Here is a 24,609-nt window from a genome sequence, read left to right on the forward strand (position 1 = left end):
TAGATGTAGGTTTCGTCCCTCATACTCTTGTGAACACAAGTATATTTCCAAATGTGGACTGCTCAAGAGGTGAAGGAAGTATACAATGTATATTATTATAATTCACATAAATGAGAGAAAGTGTGTTTTCAAAAAATAGCAAATTCACTTGTACATCTTGTCAGTTCCAAGACATACTCTCCAGTAAATCAATTAGGTTGGTAAGAATAAAATCTCACGAGGACCACCTAGTGAGGATAAGAAGCAACTGCATGTAAGAGGACAGCATTTTCCAATGAACAGGAAAAAAATCACATAAAGATCTATCTCACAAGTTAGAGAAGTGGACTGTTAGCTGATCAAAGAATTCTTAGTTGGTTTATCATCAGCCTTGGAAAAGATTAATACTTTTACATCTGAATAAATGAAAGCTATCATTCAATATTTGAAAGAAAAGCAATACTTAATGTTGGCTGTTTGCTATTACAGTTAATGCATCAGAACTAAAATAGCCTCCAGCTTGAGGACAAAATCACCGACCTCCACCTAAACTCAAGAGCTGCTGTTGACACAGTAGCTCTTAAGATGCCCAATTTTGTCAGTCTGTAGGGTCAGTTTGTTTTGATTTCGGAGGATGAGGACAAGACGTTTGCAGCTGTGCAGGGCACAGTGCTACATGCTCTCTCAACCTACTGCATGCTCATTCATGTCAGCCATGGAGGGTTGGTTGGGTGAATCCAGGGTGTAGGTAAGTTTTTGTTGCATTTCAAATGGTCACCGCTGCCTCGAAGGTGTTGGTTTGGCTGCTCCTTAAAAAAACGCCAGAGCCAGAGGTTGATGCCAACTACTGCCCCATCACAAATGCAACTTTTCTGGGCAAGGGATAGTGGGGTTGTGGTTCAGCTGCAGATGCTTTTGGATAAAATTGATTGCCTTCACCCATTGTTGTCTAGGTTCAGGTCCAGTTTGGGGCTTGGTCACTCTTATGAATGGCATTCTTGGAGAGGAACAAGGGCAATGTGACCCTGTTGATTCTACAGAATATCTCAATGTAGTTTATTTTATATATAGAGAGAGAGCATTTGCCAAGGGCTTGGTTCAAGAGAGTAATATTGAGTGACTGTATCTCAGCCCCTGACCCCACTTTGATATGTGTGGAATTACAATACATACTTTCCCCCCAATGCATATAATATGTATATAAACCACTGGGGATGGTAAGTAGAAGACTGGGTGCAAGGTGACCCCAGTATGCTGACAACACCCAGCTGGACGTCTCTGCAAAATCTGAATCAGGAGCAGTCCTAAATCAGTTCCTGGGTGCAGTCCTGAGAGCTAAAAAACTATAAATGAAGACGGAGACAAGATAGAGAACATATGGATGGGCAGTTACCAGGTAACTGGGAGCAGGTGCACAGATCTATCACTGTCCAGGTGACATCAACAGCTTGGAGTACCCATTACCTTTTTCATTTAGTGCGCCACCAACAACTGTTCCTAGACAGTGATAGCCTTGCCGCGGGAGCCCATATATTGCTAACCTCACAATGTAATGTGCTGCGTATGGGCTACTGTTTGGAAGCTGCATGTAGTGTGAAGCATAGCTGCTAGGGTGCTTATTGGTACACCTGGCTTTACACATATCACACCAGCATTAAAGATACAAAGTGGATGCCTATTAGCTACCAAGCAAAGTTCAAGATTTTGCAGTGCGCATTTACAATACAATCTGGGAGGGAGAAGGATAACTAGGAGACTGTCTTTGCCAGTACAGAGAAAGATCTTTAATATTTAATATTTAATGCTGGCTGTTCTATGACCAGCAGAGTGCCATGTGTTAACACTGTGGAAGCAAGCCTTCTGTGTGATACCGCACCTTTGAAATGCCCTCCCTTTAGTAATTTGTAAGGTAGAGACCCAAATGACCTTTAAATGCCTCTTAAAATCTTGTATGTTTACCCAAGCTTTCTTGGAGTCCAACTCTTAATGCGGGGGGTGGGTGGGGTGGAGGGGGTTCATGCACTGCTCAGCTGTTCATTTTTAGGAAATATTGTTTTCATGCAAACCACTTAAGAGATTTTGACAATATTAAGCCATAGAATTTTAAAAAATAAATAACCGTAAATAAACACGGGAGAAGATACGGTTAGAATCTGCAATAGCAAATTCCGATTCTGTAAAATTCAGTATATGGAATATTTATATTCTATAGCAGTGGCTCCCAAGTAGCTACATACGTTGACTACCTGTTTTTCAAAAGCCAAGCCACGGACCCCCTTATTTTGGGAATTTTGATATATCTATGGTAGTTTTTGCTATGTGAATGGTGCTTCCAAGGAGCACCAACTGGGAACCTTTATTCAATAGAACTGCAGTAAATGAGATGTATGTGGATTCCTTTTTATCACTGGCTCAAGGTGGTGGAAAAAGGGTAACGGTTTGCTTCTACTGATATTTTGCAGAATCTATTTTAATTTTCTAAAATGTACATTTTTGTAATTTTAAATATACATTCCCAAAACAGTTAATGAACACATTTAGAAATGTTTGGGTTATAAGAAATTCCAGCTGGAAGCTAAGATAACTTGGATTAAACTTGCGTGAACACCATCTAATTTCTCTTTAACTGCTACAGAATTTCTAATTACAGACTGCATTTTGGAATGCATACATATGATCTCTCCTATTTTCAATAGTAATATTAACTTATCCAAAGACCTAATTTCTTTGCTCATCATATGGGAAGTTTTTAAAAAAGTACAGTTAATTCTTGGTTAAGCAGGATTTAATCACAGCTAATTTTAAAGAATTGGCCCCATTCCAGCTAAATTAACTCATGACTAACTTAAGCTGGGCATTGTATTTTAGAAAAATCCCTCGATTATTGGCATTCCTTTTAGAACACAATTTCTTTTAAAAGCAAAACATCACTTAACATAAAAATACTTTATCTACATAAATTACAATTATGATAAATATCATTTTCATGTAAATTGTTTGCTGTCTATAATTACATCCAATCAACAAGTAGAAACCCCATTACAGAAATGATGGGTCACTCACATTACCAAATGCAATACAAACATGTTGTCTCTTTTAACTTGTTGCATTTACATCATAAACCATGTTAGAAGTTTTTATCTTCTACCATAAAGAGTGACTGTAGTCCTTTGCGAACATTAAGCAATTCTTCTTCATGCTGTGGAAAAAAAGTCATTACGTTAGGTTTTCTTTCTTTTAAAATAATTTAACAAAAGAACTTTGTTTTAAATTAATGTACAATGAAGATATAATTTTATTTTTACCATTTCCTTAAGGAATTTTTCTTGGAGCCCCTTCATGTCATCTTTCATTAGCTGCATCTAAAATAAAACAAAAAATTTGGTGTATTTTCACTTTTTAATTTCGACTAAAGCTGCAGAAAGCAAAGTCAAAACAAATGACTCTATAGTTTTTCTGAAATTCTTAGAGCTTCTGTGCTGAGACAGTACAGCTGGAAGATTGCCACTTGTCAGGCAACTAAGGCATCAGAAGTCCGAAGCCATCTTCTTGCAGTTTCAAAATAGGTTCCCTCATTCTCCTTTGCCTTTCTGCGGCCCTCCATGCACATCAGTTAAACGATGAGTGGAGAACCTTTGGTCCCATAGATGCTTTCTGGGACTCAGCAACACCTGGAGTGCCAGAGGTTCCCCACACCTAATATCAAACATCAGAATTAAACTAGGAAGCAAGCATCTCTGCTAGCAAAGGTTTCTATGAGAAAATTACCCAGAAGAGGCCACCTACCATGTTTCACTGTTGTGGGTGTCTGCAAGGCTAAGTTAGCTTGTCTGCTGACTGGTAGCAAGCAAGTGACCCAACACGGAGGTAGGTCATAATCTTTGCTGCAACTCTTTTTCAGAATGATTCAGAACTCCAAACACATGGCAGAACTGGGGCAGAATTATTTGCTGCCAGCAGAGATTCATTGAAAGGAAGCAAAGCCAAAACCACAAGTCACACAGGGAGCTACTTTTGTGGATGCATATGCTGGTCTCACAAATGCCTTTAATTACTTAATGAGCCACGTACCACATGTGGGCTTGCCTTGGATCAGTTGCACCCTTCTAAACAACAGGGAAAGGCAGATGTCAGTGCTCCTGCTCAACTGCACCAACTCTGGAAATATGAGAAGCAGGAGTCTGTGGAAGGCTTCATGTCATAATAGCAGAGTAGGTGTTATAGGAGTGTTCCAGACATCATGTTTTTAACAGGTACTAGCAAAATTCAACACAACACATTGTTGGCAACCGTCTGTCTTGAAAGACAATGAAGTACACTTCTGGGGGCAAAGTTGTGGCTGCAGAGAATGGTAACTTGTAACAACTGCCTCCTGTGTTGTTTTTGCTGTGTTTTTGCACTGAAGTGACCTCCCTGGGAAGCAAGCCCAGGCAATGTGTATGGAGGTCCTGGGCTGCCCACATGACAAGATCTCTCTCAGCCTCGCTGATGTGGTCCAAAGGAAAGCAGAGCAATACATTTGGCACCAGCTTGGCTGCTGGCTTACAAGACACCATTCAACCATCTTAGGAACTCCACTCCAGGTTTATGCAGGCTTTATTCCTTTTCTCAAACATGTCCTGAAAGACAGTTTGTATGGATTTTTCCTTGGGGGGGGGCACTCCAGAAGTCTTTCTCACAGATAAGTATATCCACAAGGTAGCAGAGGTTTAGGATCAGAGTTTCCCTTCTCCTAGATGGGCTACCTTTCCAGTTTGACAATTTCCAGTCTGCCCAATTCCCTCTACAGCATGTGCAGAAACTGCCTTCTTGATTATTTGGCTCACTATTGATCTCATCCACTCAATCCACCAGAGCCTGTCTTCAAATGCAGGGAAGCCCCTAACTCATTGAGGATTTGAGATGCATTGGCTACCTCATTTGGTTTAGCTGGCCAGTCAAAGCCATTTCCTGGGGTGTGGCCACTGTTGCATGCTGACAGCTTCTAGGAGCCACAAGTGAGGGCTTAACAAAACAAACACATGTATACAGTGGTACCTTGGGTTAAGAACTTAATTCGTTCTGGAGGTCCGTTCTTAACCTGAAACTGTTCTTAACCTGAAGCACCACTTTAGCTGCCACCGTCGCCACGTGATTTCTGTTCTCATCCTGAAGCAAAGTTCTTAACCCAAGGTACTATTTCTGGGTTAGCGGAGTCTGTAACCTGAAGCGTATGTAACCCGAGGTACCACCGTAGTAGTAATACACATAACCCAGGAAGCTGTGGCTGTCCTCAGCGACCTGTTGCATTTACTACCTGCAGAAAACACATGACTTATTCAGTCAACCTAGACTGCTGTACTGGTACACCAATTCTCAGGAAAGGTCTAGAATTCATATTTACGACATCACCCAATTAGCTACTGTTGAAATTGGTCCTTGATTCATTTTACTTAATTTTATTTTTAAAAAGTAGATTTAGGCCCCCTTTTAAGGATAAAACCTTTTCAAGGCAGCATATGAACCAGTTTCTAAAAACTATGTAGACACAAGATTATCGCTGGAAGGAGAACTCCACCATGAGAGGGCTTTTGTATTTTTCATACGTATTGAGTTTTGTTGGGTATATCTTTTGGGATGTTTATAGTCAGGCATTAAAAGCGGTACACTGTAACTGCTTCCCTTCTGTCAAGCATGAGGAGAAATTACATACCTCAGATGTAAAAATGCTTTCCTCAACATCAGCAGTATGGTACATGTTCTTTTCGAATGAAGTTTTAAGATTCTGAAATCTAAGAGAATATAGATCAAAAGACCATTTAAGTATCTTTGCTTTGACACAGGGAAAAAACTTGTCCTCACAAGCGCCATGTACTCCTATGTAACATTAAAAGTAGTTGCAACAACAAAGATGCAGTGCTCTGTTGTGCTCCAATGATAAGAAAGCACACTAACCTCTGTTGCTCATTTTTCTTGTAAGTACTAAATGTTTCAAAATGCTTCTTTGAAAAATTCTGCAAATAAAAAAAATAAAAATCAGTATAAGAAATCCTTATTTCCACATGTGAAACAAGCCTTGATTTTTTTTGGCTCTTACTATTAAAATCTGTTGTATTAACACTATACTATATTGCTAATTGTGGGGTGCGGGTGGCGCTGTGGGTTAAACCAGAGCCTAGGGCTTGCCGATCAGAAGGTCGGCGGTTCGAATCTGCATGACGGGGTGAGCTCGTTGTTCGGTCCCAGCTCCTGCCAACCTAGCAGTTCGAAAGCACGTCAAAGTGCAAGTAGATAAATAGGTACCACTCCGGCGGGAAGGTAAACAAGAGTTTCCGTGTGCTGTTCTGGTTCGCCAGAAGCGGCTTAGCCATGCTGGCCACATGACCCGGAAGCTGTACGTCAGATCCCTCGGCCAGTAAAGCGAGATGAGCACTGCAACCCAAGAGTTGGCCACAACTGGACCTGATGGTCAGGGGTCCCTTTACCTTTATGTTACTAATTAACTGCAATTATTAGCTGCTACCAATTCCCGTAACTTTATGCTCTATTTTGATAGTTAGCTTCATTCTGCAAAAAGTAATGTTCCAGGACAAACAAAAAATTTGAACTGATTCAGACATGCCTCTCTAATGTGGCATGATGAAGCTATCACAGGCTGTCATTTTTAGGTGAGAGCAGTTGTACCTCTTAATATAGAGATTGTGGTTCACCACATCTTGGAAAACTCTTAAGAATTAAAGTGCAGTGAACTAGAACATAGTGAGTCATGATGCCACTGTTTCTCATTATGCTCACTATTTCTTATACTGCCAGCATGTCTTCTGGCCCTGGGTTTTTGCAGCTAAATACTGTATACAGAAATTCAGCCAGTAAAGCTTTTCCCATTCCTTATCTCTACGCCAGGAAAAGCTTTACATGTTACATCTATGTATTTGGCAGGTTCTAAGACCCAGGGAAGGGACACAGGTGGTGCTGTGGTCTAAACCACAGAGCCTAGGGCTTGCTGATCAGAAGGTTGGTGGTTTCAATCCCCGCGACGGGGTGAGCTCTCGTTCGGTCCCAGCTCCTGGCCACCTAGCAGTTCGAAAGCACGTCAAAGTGCAAGTAGAAAAATAGGTACCACTCCGGTGGGAAGGTAAACGCTGTTTCCGTGCACTGCTCTGGTTCGCCAGAAGCGGCTTAGTTATGCTGGCCACATGACCTGGAAGCTGTCTGCGGACAAACGCCAGCTCCTTCGGACTATAGAGCGAGATGAGCGCGCAACCCCCGAGTCATCTGCGACTGGACCTAATGGTCAGGGGTACCTTTACCTTTACCTAAGATCCAGGGAAAGGCCTGTAATAAAGTGATAGCCTGCTAGTAGCAAATGTTCATTCACGAACACTGAAAAGAATAAACTATTAGAATGTACGGTGACTATTCTATGAATGAAAAGAGGATCGGCTAGGCATGACAATTGTGATTAATCTTGAACTGTTTTTTAGACAGATGAAAGCAGATATTGGGAGACATTTAATGAATAGGAACATTAGTCAAAGTCTTAATAAAGACACTGAAAAATTATTATATGTAATTACATAAAATCATCATGAGGGCTGTTCTGAAAGCTAAAAGATTTTGATTGGTTCTGGATGATGACATTGAGTGGCAAATGCTAAGGTTGCTGCGATCCTTTAAGCAGTGAATGGAAATAATGTGTGTTCTGGAAGTGTGCAAGAGAAATTGCTTTGGCTGTGGTCCTTTGCAGCCTCCTAATCTTTGAGACTGTCCCTATGCTCATTTGTATTTCAATAAAGGGCTATCTTCTCACATGGCGCCTGCATCTTTTTCTGTTAGGCTTCCGGGAGGGATGCCTCCAGTCTAGGAACCCCTTTTAAATTTCTCCATGTTCATAAGTACTTTTAAATGCCCTACATTCAAATCTCAGCAAGTAATTCAAGTAGTTTAATATTTCTGTGAGTAGAAACACCTACTGAGAAGTCTTTCTCCATATTTCTCAAGGCCTGTGAATCTTTTTCAAAACATTCGAGCTCTTTCATGAGACAGGAATGAAGATGTTCCAGCTGTTTGGTCCTGCAAAAATACAAAGAAAAAGAAAAATACACAATACATGCAACAGAACATTCATTTTTGAGCAATTATTCAATACACACCTGCACTTATGTAACTCACTACTCATTGCATCCAAATGCTGGTGAGTTGTTTTCAATGACTGCTTTGTAAAATTGTCCATTCTCTTTGAGCGGCTCTAAAAACAGAAGAGAAAACAAAAATTATGTCCTGTCAATTCCCACCCCTTCCATATAAGAACCACACACCATTCCTCCTGAAAGGTTTCCCAAAACAATGCTTTAAAAACCAGAACTCTGAGAAAAATATACTCCAGCTGCCATTTTAAAAGATTGCATGAAAGCAAAGTGACAGATTTATCCCCTGGAAGCATTTCATAAGCATGGAAGGCCAGAATATTCTGTACTAGAACACAGACAATGAATTCTCTTTTCTCTCTTTACCCTGGCCTTTGACATCTGAGATGTGCCTTTTCAGAGCCTATCCTACTCCTGTGATTGTAATCTGAATTAACTGTTTGAATTTTAAATTGTTGCAACCTGCTCGGTCACCTGCTGGTGAAAGGCAGGTAACAAATTTAGTAACAATAATTCCGCTTACCCTCTTTGGTGGGTGGCATGGCGGCATCCCACTGCACCCAGCCACCTCAGCCAGATCCCCAGGAAGCAGTTAGAAGCTCTCCCGCCGGCCAGGGGGAAAGGTAGAATTGAATCCAGTCGTAGATTGGCCAATAGCAGCTAGACCAAGGGGCGGGCCTGACTGAGTCTGTCATAGGAATTCACTCAGGTCTGCTCCCAGGGTATTTAAAGAGTGCAGTCTCCATGCCTGGCACTATGGTCTTGTTGGATCTTTCACTCGCCCTCCCTACAGTTAAACAGCATCCTACCCACCATGGGGGGTTAATACGATTTTGAGCTTGCTATGGATTACGATCAGTTGCTGTATTCGGGGCTGGGGGGGGGGGGCGTTTGTCCTTCAGGTCAATTGGCTGACCTGGGGGTTTCACCTACCTCATAGCAATTGCCACAACTTTGGCGGTTAAGGCATTGGGTTAAGCCTTAGTTATTGGTTCAAAGGGATATTGTACATACCCCATCAAGGGATGTTAAAGGGATCCTGGAGGAGGTGCTCCTGTCAAGATGCCCATTCGGGGGCTAGGGCCACTGCACTCCTCAAAAGGCAGCCATCAACCTATTTGATGAATGTCATAGGGCTCCCTCACCAATGATTTACCCCTGAGGAGAATCAACCAACAGGCAGGATTTGGCCTGAGCCAAAGCCACTTACATATGTAATCAATAAAGCTGTGGCCGGATTTGAACCAAAACGATTGTTGTTACAAGTGCTCATTTAACACTGCTGCAGGGTGGCGGATTACAGTGTCTGGGCATGCAACAATAATCATATTTATAGAGGACTTCTTCGAGAGCAGGATAACTTCTGCCGCTATCTGGAATATCACCATTTGTAATCAAGAGCAACCCACAAGACTATATGTACCCTTCTTCTTAACAAGACTAAATATTCTACCAATAAAAGGTGTGTGATATTAGGGATAAATAAAAAAGACTCGCCTGTGTTTTCCTGGCAAACTCCTTGCAAACCTTCTGACACATCATCCCTACACCTGAACTGTCAGCACCCCAGATTTCTCCATCAAATGTAGACACATCATTGATGGACAAAGGAGACATGCTCTCAGAAACTAAAAAATAAAAAAATTATGTATCATGATTCAGATGCCATCTATTGTATACTCCTATCAATATGGATGCACTTCCTAAGAGATATAGTGCTTATTCAAATAACTTCAATGACTGCCCCTCCCCATATGAACTGATTCAGACCCTGCAATCATAATCTGAGGCCCTTCTTTGTGTGTCCACTCCATGAGGTCTGGAGGGTGGCAACATGAAGATGGGCCTTTTCCGCAGTGATTCCTCATTTGTAGACTGCTCTCCCCAGGGAGGCTCACCTGGCGCATTCATTGCATATTTTCAGGCATCAGGCAAAAACGTTTCCTCTATAACCAGGCCTTTGGCTTTTAACCACCTGTGGCCTTTCAGAAGTGGATCTTTTTTTAATGTATTAATGTATCTATGTGGGTATTTTTGTTTGTGTGGTTGGTTGTAAGTTTCTTTGGGCTGCCCTGGGCAAGATAAAGTGACTAACAAAATAAGTAAATAAATAAAATCTTAACTAACAGCAACCTAAACACTGTTTCACACACAGCAATTTATCAGGATATGCATATATGGATAAAGTGTAAAGATTGTGCAAATGTTAAATTGTTACATTGTTAGAAATGTTACATTAATGACCTCAATGCATGGTGCCATACATATCAATCCAAGACCTGATCAAGCCCAGACCTGCTTAGCTTCAATGTTACCCTAAGCCAATTTTGTTACCATATCCCCATTTTGGAAACATTGCCAATCGTGACTTTCCAACATATGTATACATTATGAAATAGATGGGTATGTTACCATCACACATAGAAGTTCCCCCCCTTATATTCATATAGAAAAACTATCACATGAAAAGCATCCAATAGAGCCTCTTTAGAAGTTCAAAGTAGAGAAAAAAAGCTAATACTGCTATGCTCTTCAACAAAATTTGCTGGGAAATTCCAATTATCAACTTGTATTTGCAGAAGATGTTGTTCCACCTTTCATCATAAGGTGGCACTGTATATCAGAAGCATTTGACAAAGACTTGGATAGAGAATTGGACTTTCTAATTCTAAAGTATTCCTCTTGCAAGAAGAGGAGTGTGTGTTTGATGAAACTGACTTTTGCAACAATTCTTTAATCTTGTAGTAAACCATTCTTAGGTTTTCATTTTGAATTGTAACCATTCACTATGTGTTACGATAACCACAGCTGTGAGTGTAATCTATGTATCTCACATGATAAAGGTAAAGGTACCCCTGCCCGTACGGGCCAGTCTTGACAGACTCTGGGGTTGCGCGCCCATCTCACTTAAGAGGCCAGGGGCCAGCGCTGTCCACAGACACTTCCGGGTCACGTGGCCAGCATGACAAAGCTGCATCTGGCGAGCCAGCGCAGCACACGGAAACGCCGTTTACCTTCCCGTCAGTAAGCGGTCCCTATTTATCTACTTGCACCTGGGGGTGCTTTCGAACTGCTAGGTTGGCAGGCGCTGGGACCGAGCAATGGGAGCGCACCCCGCCGTGGGGATTAGAACTGCCGACCTTTCGATCGGCAAGCCCTAGGTGCTGAGGCTTTTACCCACAGCGTGACCCGCGTCCCTCATCTCACATGATGCTATGATGTAAAAATATATATTAAGAAAACATGCATGCTCTGCAACAGTGATGGTCAGAGCAAGACAGAGTTACATGCACTTATATAGTTTCTGACACTTCCTGTCAAATAAGGAGGAGACATTTAATTCACAGTAAGTTTCTTCCCTATTAACAGAGACTTCCAGTTGAGCTTCCATAACTACTTTACGAATACCCAAGGGCCTTAGAACTTCCAGTGCCCCCCCTTTTATTTCAACTGATTAAAACTGCTTTAGAAACTCTGCCCAGTTTCAGAAGCCATATAGCTGGGTGTGTGGGATAAATATATGTTCATAGCCTCCTTGAGCTAAAAACTAGTTGAGTGGTTCTTCAGATCCCAACCTTTATTATTTTACTTAAATGCCTTTTAATATTACAGATGAAATGACTGAGATGGGAAAGTTGAGATGTGTGTACATTTTACACCATTTCAAAGAGCAACTTCAGCTCCAGCTGACCTTTACAAGTGCTATTATCTGCTTTAAATAACTTTCTAGGGAGCAGCTTTCTTTTTCTTCCCTCTCTTTTAACTCCTTCTTCATCAGAATCACTTTCAGTATCCTCCTGGTACAATCGTTTGAAATTAGTATGTATTGTAGGTCCTAAGACAATATTTAAACAAATGTTATAAACCACAGCAATAAAGTACAGCATTATACAGTTGTGCTCAATTCAATACCTAAACAGCATGTAAGGGTGTGCATATCACAAGACACAGAAGTGCTACATAATTTATTTCTGCAGCTCCTTGGAGCTCAAAAAGTTCATCATATTTAGTTTGCCATGAGAAAGGGGGCATATAGCAGTATTCTGACAAGAAAGAAAGTGCCCTCGGGAATAATGTAATGATTTGCAATCATCCACTTAGAAACTTAGCGAGCACCAATTTTCAAACAATATGCAGCTACTAGTTTTCTCAGACCATGTAAAATAGACGGCAAGAAATTAAATACCTTCCATTGTCTATATAGCAAACTGCAGATCTGCTGTTTATCTTTTTTTTCAGAAAGCAAAATTTACAAACCAGATTTATGTGTGTTAGTAGGAAGTTCCGCATCCCATAGTTCTTCCTCACTTTTGCTAGGCGTGGATAATTGAGATGGAGATACAGAACCCTAAAAATAGTTGCATAACGTTAACCAAATGTTAAACCAATTTGTAAGATTACCTTAGATTAAGCTAACATGTGAATATTTAACAGTCAACATAAATGAAAAATTGCCAAACATACAGTTGCTCCAATACTTTAAAATTAATTTTCAACAGTTACACTAATGTGCTTTAGAAACATATGGCATAATCCAGCTACAGTTAAGAACTTTTAAATTCTATAAAATGCTTAAATATCTCTCAATGAAATAAATGGAACTAAAAAATGTTGGCTGGATTGTGTCCTGTGGAGCCCTGCTCAGATCCCCTTGTATTCAATAGGGCTTACTCCCTAGCAATTGTGTTTTGAATTATCAGTCCAAATGTAGCTTTAAAAAGTATGGTATGTATTAATAAATGTTTGCTGGGCTTATAAATTTCAAAGGCAAATAGCAAACAGTTTGTGGCTTTCATAAAAACAGGGGGAAATGTAGTATAGTATTCAGAATTTGCATTGGCCTATTCCTTTTGACTGTTTCCACAACAAAATGCTCAATGTGAAACAATGAAGAAATATATTTTCAAAAAACAAGAATAAAAGAATAAAAGAACAGTAACTACAAGAACAATAACTATATTAACAACAGCAAAAGAGAACTATTTCCCCACCAAACGCAACAATTGCATTGGATATGACATACCTCTTTTCCATTTTTCACAAGGTTTTCAGAAAGATCTTTCAGTTCTATATCAGATGATCTGTTTAAAGAGTAATTTTGTATGCTAGTTCCATATTTGTCTGCTACATCTGCTTTTTGGACACTGGTGCCTTTTCTTTTTGTAGTGGAGGGACTAAGGTTCAGCTACAAAGGAAAATGGTTTTTGGTAAATACACATGCAGATTTTTCCAGTGTGTAAGATCACTAAAGGTTGCAACCTTAAGAAAACTGTTAACAGAGAAGCTTGGTTCAGCCAGAATTTTGCACATGCCTTGGAACTACATTCTGAATGGCTCTGAGCAATGACTGCAGTACTATTTGAAGTAACATAGAAGGCAACATTGGTTTAAGCGGACTTTATCTCATAGTGTCAGCTGTGAATAGAAAGGATAGTACAGAACCTTTGTTGTATCTTATGCAAGCATACACATATTCAGACCTGGGGCCTTCCTCCAGTAAGTATATTCCAACAATAACTAGATTACATCTAAATTTGCATTTCCTGGGAAAGTGCCACCTCCCTTCATCATGAGAGACACCTCAATAACCTGATGCTGTTTTTGAATTGTCCAGAGACCTCTTGAGACCTTCCTGTCACTCTGCAGTGGGAAAGTTGTATTGATATGTCTGGTAATGACTCAGTACTTGGAAATAATTAACACTCAATATTGCTTCTGTCTAGAACTGTCTTTAGGCCTGACAGGAAGCTTCTTTCCTGTAAATGCATATCTTGCTGATCCCCAAACTGTTCAGCCTTTTGCCCAGAATACTGCTCTGCTCTACTCTGCTCTATTTCAAACCTGCTCCAATGGATGCTGGTAGGAGCCTCCTTCAACCTTGGCTAGATTTCTTAGTCTTGCCTTCCTGCTCCTCAACCAAATGTGCTACTTTATTTGGAATTAGTCAGGTCCCTTGTGGGAAGCTCAAGCCAATTATTCCAAAAGGAAAGCTTTTTCTAATTCTGGAACTGTATCAGGCGGGTTCTTATCAGTCTTCCCATCCTGACTTAAGCAGACTGAGAGCCTTCTAAGAGAGCACAGGAACTTTACTTTGCAAGCTTAATGTAACTGTAAATACCCCAAGACAACCCTGGACTCAGTTGTGAGCATGTCACTGCAGGTCAAGGTAAAATTCAAGAAACGATGTCTCCTTAACTCTTCCTTACCTGGGATGTAATTATTAAGGTCACAGGACATGTAATATGGGTTTGGGTAGTCTGTGCAACTTGTAACAACTGTCTTGCTTCTTTACATATCTGTATTGGTACTTCAAGCAGCAAAGCCATTTTACTTATCACTTGCCACTTGTAGCTACAACTTTGTTTTCTTGATAATTCCCCTAATTAAGAAAGACTGTGTTGGCATTTCTAAATTGACAGTAGCATAGTGCAATAACCACTGTGGTGTGCGACTGTCTCCAGATAAAAATAACTCAAAGTTGTGCCTCCATTAACATGTGGTAGATGAGGGCCCACATGTATGTGTGAACAGACTTATGAGCAAATTCAGTAGTAGGCAGGGGGTAAGCCCACTGAACTCAATGGGGCTTACCTGACCAAATATGCTTACGACTGTGCTGCAAGTATATATGGAAAATCAGATTAATCAAATAAAAACATGAAAACACCATAGAAAAAAACCACTCCCTTCCTTATATACATATACACATACACAATATATATATATTGTGACCACACAATATACATATATTGTGACCACTAGAAGGAGAAATGAGATTAGAGGCTTTTCTATACAACAAATGAGATTAGAGGCTTTTCTATTACATCATTTATATTTTAGCAAAGGCAAAGTAAAGACAGCTGTAGTAACCTGCTTTGTCTAATTACTAGGGTATTTTTTGCTGTGAACCAACTTGAAATCTATGAATGAAGGACAAAATACAAATATAATGAATAGGAAGAATAAGAAGGTTGTAATCCTACGAACATGACATTGGGAGTTAGCACCACTGAAGTCAATGGGAATTACTTCCTAGCAAATATGCATAGGTATGGCCTCTACATATCAAACTAATCGTTTTTAATATAAAATCTGAATTAAGGTAATTCTTTTTAAAAATACTCCATATTTACCGAAGGAACTGGACTTAAAACAGGTGACAAGTCTTTAGATTCAAACATCTGTGTTTGGTCCTTTTCAGGAAGCTGCATTAACTTATCCATTTTCACTAAAGCAGACACATTTTTGATATTGCTCAAGGATTCTTCCTTTTCAGGTGTGTGAAGCAAGGATGACAAAGATGACCTTCTCTCTGAAATATGACCAGCAGATTCCTCCCTTGTTCCCTCCTGCCAGCCTAAACAAATAATAAAGGCATATTTCAACATATTGGTTTGTTCATACATAGCATTTGACCACTGAACACTTAAGACTGTGCTCGTGCAATTATCAGGCTGTGAACTCTCCTCCCCAACCTCAACCCCTGTTCTAAATTTCAACTGCATATTCATTTTACATTCTACTACAAACTCATGAGGGAAGGGAAGCTATTGCATGATGAATATATAAAGCTATCTAACATGCAAAGCAACCACTCATTCCTCTAGTCTAGCCCATTTTATCTTCTAGCAGGCAGCAACTCTCCTGAGGCTCAGTCAGGGATTTTTCCCAGTCCTCTTTTGAACTGGAGATTTCTGCGATCTCAAGCATGTAAAACGTGTTCTTTCATTGTACAGAAACATAGCAAGCAATATTATAACACTGAATACCATTAGTCCATCTGGTTCATATGTTAAACCATATTTTAAAATAAAACACGTTCTAATGCAAACAAGCGGCATGATAGTGTGTGATGTTCATTAAGTATCCGATTTGCTTCTCTCCCATCCCTGCCTTTGCCATGCTGGGAGGAAACAAACTAGAGCACTGGGTTACTGCTGCATGTGAAACACTCTTGTGATTTGTTTCTTTCCCAACAAGCCACAAGTGGAATCAATTACTGCTTGTGGCATGTTTAGGTGCAACAAACAATGAGTGATGGCTTGCTCATAATGCTAAGCCAGTACTTTGGATACTTCCTTCCAGTGCGACAGAAGCAGGGGAAGAGAAAAGTGGACACTGCTGAGCAGTGTGCACCAACACTCTGCTTCTGCATCTAAGGCAAGCCACTGACTGGTAGTGACTGTCTAGGGTTTAAGACAGATGTCTTTTCCAACACTACCTAAAGATGACTAGGATTAACCCAGACTCTTTTTTAATGCAAAGCATGTGCTCTGTCAATGAGCTATGTTCATTTGCCATGCAACTATCACCCCTCTCCAGTGACGACACATTGCATTCCTTGACACAGAATTTTTTTCTTGCAGTTTTCTAATTGTTTTCCCCCAGAGTTTTTACTCACCAGACATTACACTTTTCATCAGAAAAGCACGATGACTTACCTAGACCGTCAGTAACAGAGTGAGTGAATTTGTTATCTCCTGTTGCTCTCTTAATTTATCAGATCTAACTTCTAAGTCTGGCAATTCAGAGGTAGCAGGAAAGAAACAGTAAAGAAAGTACAGTACTATAAAAATCTAGAATGACTTGAGTCTAACAGATACCCAGTAGCTTTTGGAGGGTAGCCTGTGTTGCGTAGGTACCAGTAAAATATCATTTCCCCTTCAGCATAAATTGTAGGTTTTCAGCAGCTCTCAATTATTCTTAGAAAGTCTGCCTCCACTGCCGGCCTACAGAAATTGGTTGTTTTCTCTGAAGTGGAAGGCAGGACTGCTTCTAGAAGAGGAACATCAAGCCATGTTCTCCAAATTAAGGCATCTAACAAGAGCTATTAATAGGTTATCCATCCAGTGAATAGTTTCCTGATGGTGCCTCAGCTGCAGAATCACAGTGTTAAGAGATGTATGGCAACAAAAATCACACAAAAAAACTTGCTGGGTTTCACTGTTACAGTTTATTTTTAGTTATCCCAAAACTGTTAAATATTGTGTGTTATAAACGACTGTTAGGTTTTTTTGTATTTTATGATTATATAATTTTATAATGTTTTAATGCTTTGTTGTACCAGTATGCATGTATTTAAGTTTCAGTATTACACACAATAACAAATATACAAGTAAAAATATAAAACTTACCTCTCAGTGTCTCAAAAGAAGGTAGGCTCTCAGACGAAGACAGTGGTGATAACTCCATTTGTTGTTTCGGCACATTATCTTTTGATTTAGTGGACTTTTTTACTTGCTGTACCTGTTTTATTTTGGTCACCTCACTGGAAGCAACACACTGTTGTACCTTTGGTTGATCGACAGCTTTGTTTTTCATACTTTTGTGTTCTGGCTGGAAATACCAAAAAAATAATATCTGACACATTTCACTAGATACTAAGCACACTGGAGGTTTTATGCTGGAAACAAAATTAATAATTAGAATATTAATTCAAAAATATTGGGCCGGATTCACTTAATGAGCCTCATCAGTGGAAGCCCTGGAAAAAGACTTCCACTTGTACAATGGGCTTTTCCATCCTTCCCCCAAAAAACTGATTTGGGGGGTGTCAAAAGAAACCTCCAGAACAGCACACAGGGCAAGAAGAAGGAGGGAATAATTCTATCTGGCAAACTTAAAGGCTTGCATTGATGGAAAACACATCACGGAGTGACATGGAATTCCACTCAGTGTTTTACCATTAGACAAAGTAGGAATCCAAGAGTGTAACTGTATTTCTATCATGCTATGTTTGTCCTAGTATTTTTCCTGTAGCATTTCAATTTCTCCTTCTTTAACCTGGTACTGTACTAATAGTCACACATTTCTCTGCCTTTTATGTTTCCCTTCTCCTGGAACTACAATCTATCATGGGCATTTATTTGGTGCTTAAAACGACAATAAATTTGTACAATTACAAATTCAGAGTGCTAGGGAGAAATGGGACCCTTACCCTCTGCTAAAAAATGTTTTCTATCATTATATTATTACAGCTTGATTGTTTAAGTTCAGTTCAGATAAGGGCATTTCAACATATTTACAATTATTTTTAATTTACTAGGGAGTCTTTAAAATGCAAACTCTAACAGAATCTAAAATAATTAATAATGCTGCACAATAAATTACAACTTACACGTTCTTTTAAAATGTCTTTCTTAGTTAAGTGTACTGATTCCTCTTCACTTTCAGTTGATGAATCTGAGAGTTCTTTATAGCGTTTTTTGGCTAGTGCTGCTTTTCTGGGTTGTCTTGATCTGGTTGGCGCTGCTTTCCCCACAGTATCAATATCACATTGATTGGTAGAAACTGGTACCTTTATTTATTCCAACAATGTACGAACATGTTAGTGATGATTTATTAATTATCTGGCCAATGAGCACATTCAGAATTTTGAGGAAGTGACATGGGGGCCAACCACAAAATGTGAGGTCTGTGGAGGGCATGGAATAACACAAAATGGCTCCCATATCTAAAACAGTCTTTGGCATGTCGCTAGTAGCAGGAAAGTATAACAGAAGTAACGGGGAAAGGGCAGGAAAGGCTAAGGTGAACACAAGCAAAGAAAACTAAATCCTTGCTTCTACCCCTTTTTAATGAGGAGAAAACAGGCAAATCAATGCATGGAATTCATTGAACAGGAAAGACTGGTAAATCTTGAGTAAAGATAACAGGCCAGAATAGGAGTTCAAAGAAATTATAGGTCTGCTTCAAGCAAGGCAGAAAAATTGAAATGAAAAATGGCCAAACAGCTCCTCCTTATATTGCACAGCAAACTGAATCGACTTTGCTTATGCGATCAGATTATTTATATGTCTTGTCATATGGATACTCAGTATTAATGCTTCTAAGATATACAGTTTGAAAGTTTTATCATACCTTATCATTTATGATTTTCTTCTGTTGAGGTATTTCCCCCATGCTTGGTGATACAGAATATATATCTAAAACAAAACAAAACAAAACCTTACAACATCAAGTGCAAAAGAACTTCATTTAGGCCAATGATGTTCTGCTTCACTACTCAGAACAAATTTTAAAATCTTTGATTCATATGTCATTAAACATGCCCTAGATCCCCTCAATGTAGGTACATATAGTCGTTTAAAATGTGAAATCAGAGTACCATTAATGAACAGGAACTCTAACCTGTCATTCCTGATCTATAAAGTTTGTTCCAGTGGAGTATACTGAAAAGTAAGCGATATACTATTTTCATATTTTACCCAATCAAGAAACAGCAAAATATCACTAGTTTCCCCCACTAAATCTGTCAGGGACAAATACAATATCCAATTCTAGAAATTCATCTGACATGTTTTAAGTACACTACACTGAAAGTCTACAAGACACCAAAATAATAAGACATTTACTATCATAGAACAAAGTGAAGATCGTTACAGCTATAAACTTTGTAATATATAGATTGCGTACTTGTATCCAGCGTTTTAGACTTCTGTTTTCTGGGTCTGCTATAGTCAACCAGCTGCAGTTTAGGTTTTCTATTCGATTCTCTTAGCCAGCTAATATCTGTCCTGTCATCTCTATATTCTGTATCTGTGTCACTGAAAAGGTGCTTCTTGTTTTTATTAGTTCTGTTCTATAAAATAAGGAAACACTGATAAACCATTTACTGACATTAAATTTGCAGGAGCCTTTCCAGCTTAATTCCTTATGACTGAGTCCTTAAACAAGTCAAACACTGAAGACAACCAAAACCAATGAAACTAGTTTGCCATGACTGATTTAAGCCCAGTGGTTGTCAAAATAGCCAATTATGGTCCAGGGTAAAATTATTTCCCAACTGTCAACCAGTAGCTAAACCTGGGTCCATAGCACTCTCATCATAACTTAACACAGCTTAGCTAACACCATATTATAACAGAAAAGGTGGGTAGGGCTGAGAAGGTCAGAAATACAATGGCTCCCCCCTTGGCAAATTCTCATTTCTTTTATGGCAGACCAGAGGGATGAAGTTCCCTCTCAGGTCTGCCCAAGTTAATTCTACCCCTTCTCTCCTAGTAGTTTTTTGATTGGCTAGCAGAAGAACAGAGTGGCTGCTTTGCTCCATGCTAGGCAGTCATTCATTGCCACTGCAGCCCCCTCCTCCTCCACTTCCAGCACACAGAAAGGCTCCCCGTGCAAGAAATCTGGATTTGTGAGTATATTAATCTATGGATTACATTCATGATTTGTAGATGGCTTTTTGCACCCCTTATATAATATATTTACTGAACAAACTGTTTTAAATATTGGGGACTTTTAATTCTTCTTCTTTTGTATTCCTGGTCTTTAAATACCTTCTTATCTTGCTTCTTTTGGATTATAATTTCCTCTTTATTTCCATGGTTCCTGAAACAAATATAAAGTAAATCATGTAAAAATTATAGGTACTCTATTTGGATTAATTTGTTTTTTGACTACTTGAATGTCTGGAAAATCTTATCAAGATACAACAGGTGCCCACTATCTACACTTCTGGAAACAACTGAATATATTTTGTTCCAACAAGCTTTCTCAGGTGGATAAATGGGTCTTTGCTACAAGTGTCTGTTTTAGTTTTGTTTCAGATTTATGGGCTTTTTATATTTTTACCTATATTTTTGCTGTTTTATCATACATTGTCTTGAGATGGTTGTGTAAAATACAGTCATACCTCTAGCTGTGTTAGGTTCACGTTGTGGATTTTTGGGTTGTGAATGCGGCAAACCCAGAAGTGTATACTTCCGGATTTCGCCACGCACGCCTGAGAGCATGAGCGCTCTATTGCGTCACATGCAGAAGCGGGGCTCTACTTATGGATTTTTCGGGGTGCAAACGGCACCCCGGAACGGATCGTGTCCGTAAGAAGAGGTACCACTGTAGTAATCAAATCAAAATATATGTACTTATACTTTTAAAATCATAAGGTGGGTTAAAAGGAATTTGGGTCTAATGATCCAAATATGCTTACTTTTTCTTTGGAACATCAGTACTAGCTTCCAGTTTGGTAAGATGAAATTCTTGGATCTAAAATGTAAATACCAAAAGACATAAATCAAACAGAAATAAATCAAATCTCATTGCAACTTTTTTTTCTTGTTCATCTATTTTTGATGGTTATATCACCCAAGCAATCAAGTATTTTTATTTCCTTTTTGTAATGAAATTTACAAAAACAGACTGTATCCTTCTGCAAAAGACTATAGAGACTTAGTAAAAATTACTGAAACAGCATAGGAAATACTACAATTGTTTTTCCATATCCTCCATTAATTCAGTCTATTTTGTATATAGCTGTAGCAATGCATAGGGTTAGATAAGCCCCTTCTAAATAAACACATTTTACATGGTTCCAAATCTCATTATGAACCTCTGAAGTAGCAAATATCCCTATTAAAATGTTAGAGGCATGGAAAATATAATCAGTTCTTTCAATTTAAGATATCCTTATAATATTATGGGTATCTGAGGGAATCGTGTTTTCCATACAAATCACACTGCCCTTTGAATAAAGCATGAGGTGAGCTGCTTCGTGCAGCCTGCATTCATTTGCCATTATTGCTCTACTGCTGGAGTTACTCTGCCAGAGGAGATCCTTGCAACATTCATGTTGTTTTAGGTGGCAATAGGAACACATCTTTTTCTCTGGGCTTCTAGTGACTGTCATTTGGAAGCAGTGAGCAGGTGGATAGACAATGACAGGCTATGGTGTTTGGACTATCAGTTTTAATGCAATCCTTTTATTTCAGTGAGTGATTTTATGTTATTCCGTCTATGTTTATCTTTGTGTGCAAAATCTCTTCTACAGTTACCTATGATGCAGATGGGAATCTGAATGCAGAGCTAGCAGGATGAACTCTTTGATGTATTTGATGCACCTAAATCTGAGTGTCCTGCTTGTTGATTAGTTGTCTGTGGCTTGAACTGGATTAATGTATTATCATTAATTTTTTTAAAAAAATCATTATCACCAAAGGAGCATGCTGAATAAAATGTTTTTTTAAAAAATAAATAAATAAGCCATATGGTAAATCATTTATACTATGTAAAGAAAATGAAAGTGCGCCAAGATTATGTTATAATTATTTATTTACCTAAGCGATCATTCATTTACATTAAGTGCAGTTTGTTCCCTCTAAATTTCTCCCAGTTTGGGGATATGTCTGGAGCCGGAGCCAGAAAATTTCAAAGGCACATGGTGGCAAAAAATATAATAATGAAGTGCACAATTCAAAACTGTGCTGTTGCATGGGATATAATTAGGAGGTACCCTTCTGTCAACAGTGGGGCTTCGCCACTATGGGGGCCTCACTGTTCCTGTTGTAAGCATGGGTGTCTTGGGAAGCTGTTGCTGCTGGCAGTAGTTAAGTGGAGGGCTGCAAAACAGGGTGTTACAGAGGCAGCGCAGGGCCAGCTATGGATCCAGCCTGAAGATATAGCCTAAGGTTAAGGATGTGGCAGTGAATCTGTCACTATGTGCTTCCCACCATTAGGACTGCTCTTCCCATTATAACGTTATTACCAAATTGTCTGCCTTATGTGGGCTGCTATACCCTACCTAATGTAGAGCTGTCCCTAATGTGACTGTGCAGGTGATCATCTGTTTATAATTAAAGGTAAACGTAAAGGCACTCACTTCGCTTTACTGGCTGAGGGAGCCGGCGTACAGCTTCCGGGTCATGTGGCCAGCATGACTAAGCCGCTACTGGCGAACCAGAGCAGCGCACGGAAACGCCGTTTACCTTCCCACTGGAGCGGTACCTATTTATCTACTTGCACTTTGACCTGCTTTCGAACTGCTAGGTTGGCAGGAGCAGGGACCGAGCAATGGGAGCTCACCCCATTGTGGGGATTCGAACTGCCGACCTTCTGATCGGCAAGCCCTAGGCTCTGTGGTTTATAATTAGTAACACATTATTTGCTACAATACTAATCTTACTCCAAGTTTTACTGTAGGTTCATCAGATCCACTCAGATTAAAGTTGTAGACATCGTCCCTATCAAAAGAGATAAAACTCCATTCAGTATACTCTTCATAATCTAAATTATTGTACTTGTATGAGATGGTGCTTTACTTACATAAGGTGCCCAGTAGTTACGTTGAGCAAAGTAGTAGTTTTTAAACTTCTAGAACTTCTGCTCTGACTTTTTTTCTAGGCATAAAAGAAGAGTTAGGGGGAAAAACTGTCTAGTGGCATTAATACACCTCCTCAACTCATGCAATCCTCTTTTACTTCAATAAGACTTATTTAATTATATGAATATTTAAAAGTTGCTTTTTGGCCTCATAAGCTGCCCCCAAATAGGTTCAAAATCTTAAAGATGAAATATCACTAAGGAGTTTTAGATCAGTAATTATTAATAAGTGATTGAGTCAAACATTAAATTTACTATATGAATGTATATTTTATTCTTACATATTGAAACAATTGTAAAACAAAATTTTAATATACCTCTTTGTATAGAAAAACAACATACCTTGCAAACACTGAAACCTGATTTATTTAAAGATGTGCTGTAAAAATAAGTAAAAATAATATAATAAATCTATTTCATACCAGAAAATTCATTAGTAAAAAACATTTGCTTTAATGCTATGTTTTAGGGGAATTAAGTAATATCATGGAAATTAAAGGAAGATCAGTAAAATGTTGTAATTCTAAATACATTACTAGCCTGCAAGTAACTACTATAAAAAGAAAATATGTATAGAATACCTCCTGTTAGCAAAGAACTGGCACAATTTTCTTGTACTTTTTGCACCATCCATTCCTTTGTATCGGTTGCTGATTTTACTTAGTAACATTTCTGTAGTTTCCATCATTTCTTTTTCTTTTGCTTTCTGTAAGATTTTGAAAACAATTTGTTAAATTTACCAGAAAATCTGATTAGTAGAATAGTACAGCTTCTACAGCACCGTTCGGAAAGTCAAAGGTTTCTGTATACTAGTAGGAAAATGAAGAGCATTCACACAACATGCAGGAAATCTCTGCTCCACTAAAGCCATTTGCAGTTATGATATTAACAGCAGTAAGGAGATAAGTGTGAATAAAGCTGAGCAAAAATGGTTTGGGAGTTATTTACTGGAGTTTATCAACTGGATGAACAAGAAAGCTTTTGAATGGAATCTTTCCAAAACTTTTTTTTTTAAAAAAAATATCCAGCAAACAAGCAAGCTTTCTCCCCCATTCACATTAGTTCTCTCTAGAATTACAGGGTATGTCTCTTCCTACGTTTTATTTTGTAGATCAGGGCTGGAATCAGAGTCAAGGATGGTGGAACTGTAGCCCAACAATATCTGGAGGGCACCATGTTCACTATCCCTTTTGCAGACAGTCTCCATTAAGTGACAATAATTTTAAACATGGGTTTAGGTACCAGGGCACTTGTAAATGCAGACAACTTTAATCATAACATTTATGAAGCACTTACCAATTTTAAGGAAAAATATATTTTGAAAGTGATAATGTTTAGCAGTTCACAACCTCTTTGAAATAATATTTTAACCTAAATAGATTTTATGATATCTGTATGTCATGGT

The 24,609-nt window shown here is 39.0% G+C and overlaps 1 protein-coding gene across 2 annotated transcripts in view; it reads right to left on the bottom strand.

Annotated features, from left to right (window-relative positions):
• Positions 1-2,746: 2,746 nt before the first annotated feature.
• SYCP2 (synaptonemal complex protein 2) overlaps positions 2,747-24,609 on the bottom strand; it is a 39,987-nt gene continuing 18,124 nt past the window's right edge. For both annotated transcript variants that reach the window (XM_077929330.1, XM_077929331.1), the window contains exons 20-40: positions 23,786-23,910; positions 23,547-23,583; positions 23,148-23,221; positions 23,008-23,065; positions 21,040-21,095; positions 20,387-20,438; positions 19,521-19,686; positions 18,966-19,030; positions 18,223-18,402; positions 17,240-17,441; positions 15,239-15,462; positions 13,129-13,290; positions 12,363-12,453; positions 11,797-11,940; positions 9,603-9,733; positions 8,112-8,206; positions 7,932-8,031; positions 5,914-5,972; positions 5,672-5,750; positions 3,285-3,341; positions 2,747-3,178 (exon numbers count right to left, since the gene is read on the bottom strand). In XM_077929330.1, coding sequence (XP_077785456.1) covers positions 3,107-3,178; positions 3,285-3,341; positions 5,672-5,750; positions 5,914-5,972; positions 7,932-8,031; positions 8,112-8,206; positions 9,603-9,733; positions 11,797-11,940; positions 12,363-12,453; positions 13,129-13,290; positions 15,239-15,462; positions 17,240-17,441; positions 18,223-18,402; positions 18,966-19,030; positions 19,521-19,686; positions 20,387-20,438; positions 21,040-21,095; positions 23,008-23,065; positions 23,148-23,221; positions 23,547-23,583; positions 23,786-23,910 — 2,229 coding nt within the window. In that variant the 3' untranslated portion in view covers positions 2,747-3,106. The remainder of the gene's footprint in view (positions 3,179-3,284; positions 3,342-5,671; positions 5,751-5,913; positions 5,973-7,931; positions 8,032-8,111; positions 8,207-9,602; positions 9,734-11,796; positions 11,941-12,362; positions 12,454-13,128; positions 13,291-15,238; positions 15,463-17,239; positions 17,442-18,222; positions 18,403-18,965; positions 19,031-19,520; positions 19,687-20,386; positions 20,439-21,039; positions 21,096-23,007; positions 23,066-23,147; positions 23,222-23,546; positions 23,584-23,785; positions 23,911-24,609) is intronic.

The sequence above is a fragment of the Podarcis muralis genome, chromosome 5 (genome assembly GCF_964188315.1).
Source record: "Podarcis muralis chromosome 5, rPodMur119.hap1.1, whole genome shotgun sequence".
NCBI lineage: Eukaryota > Metazoa > Chordata > Lepidosauria > Squamata > Lacertidae > Podarcis > Podarcis muralis.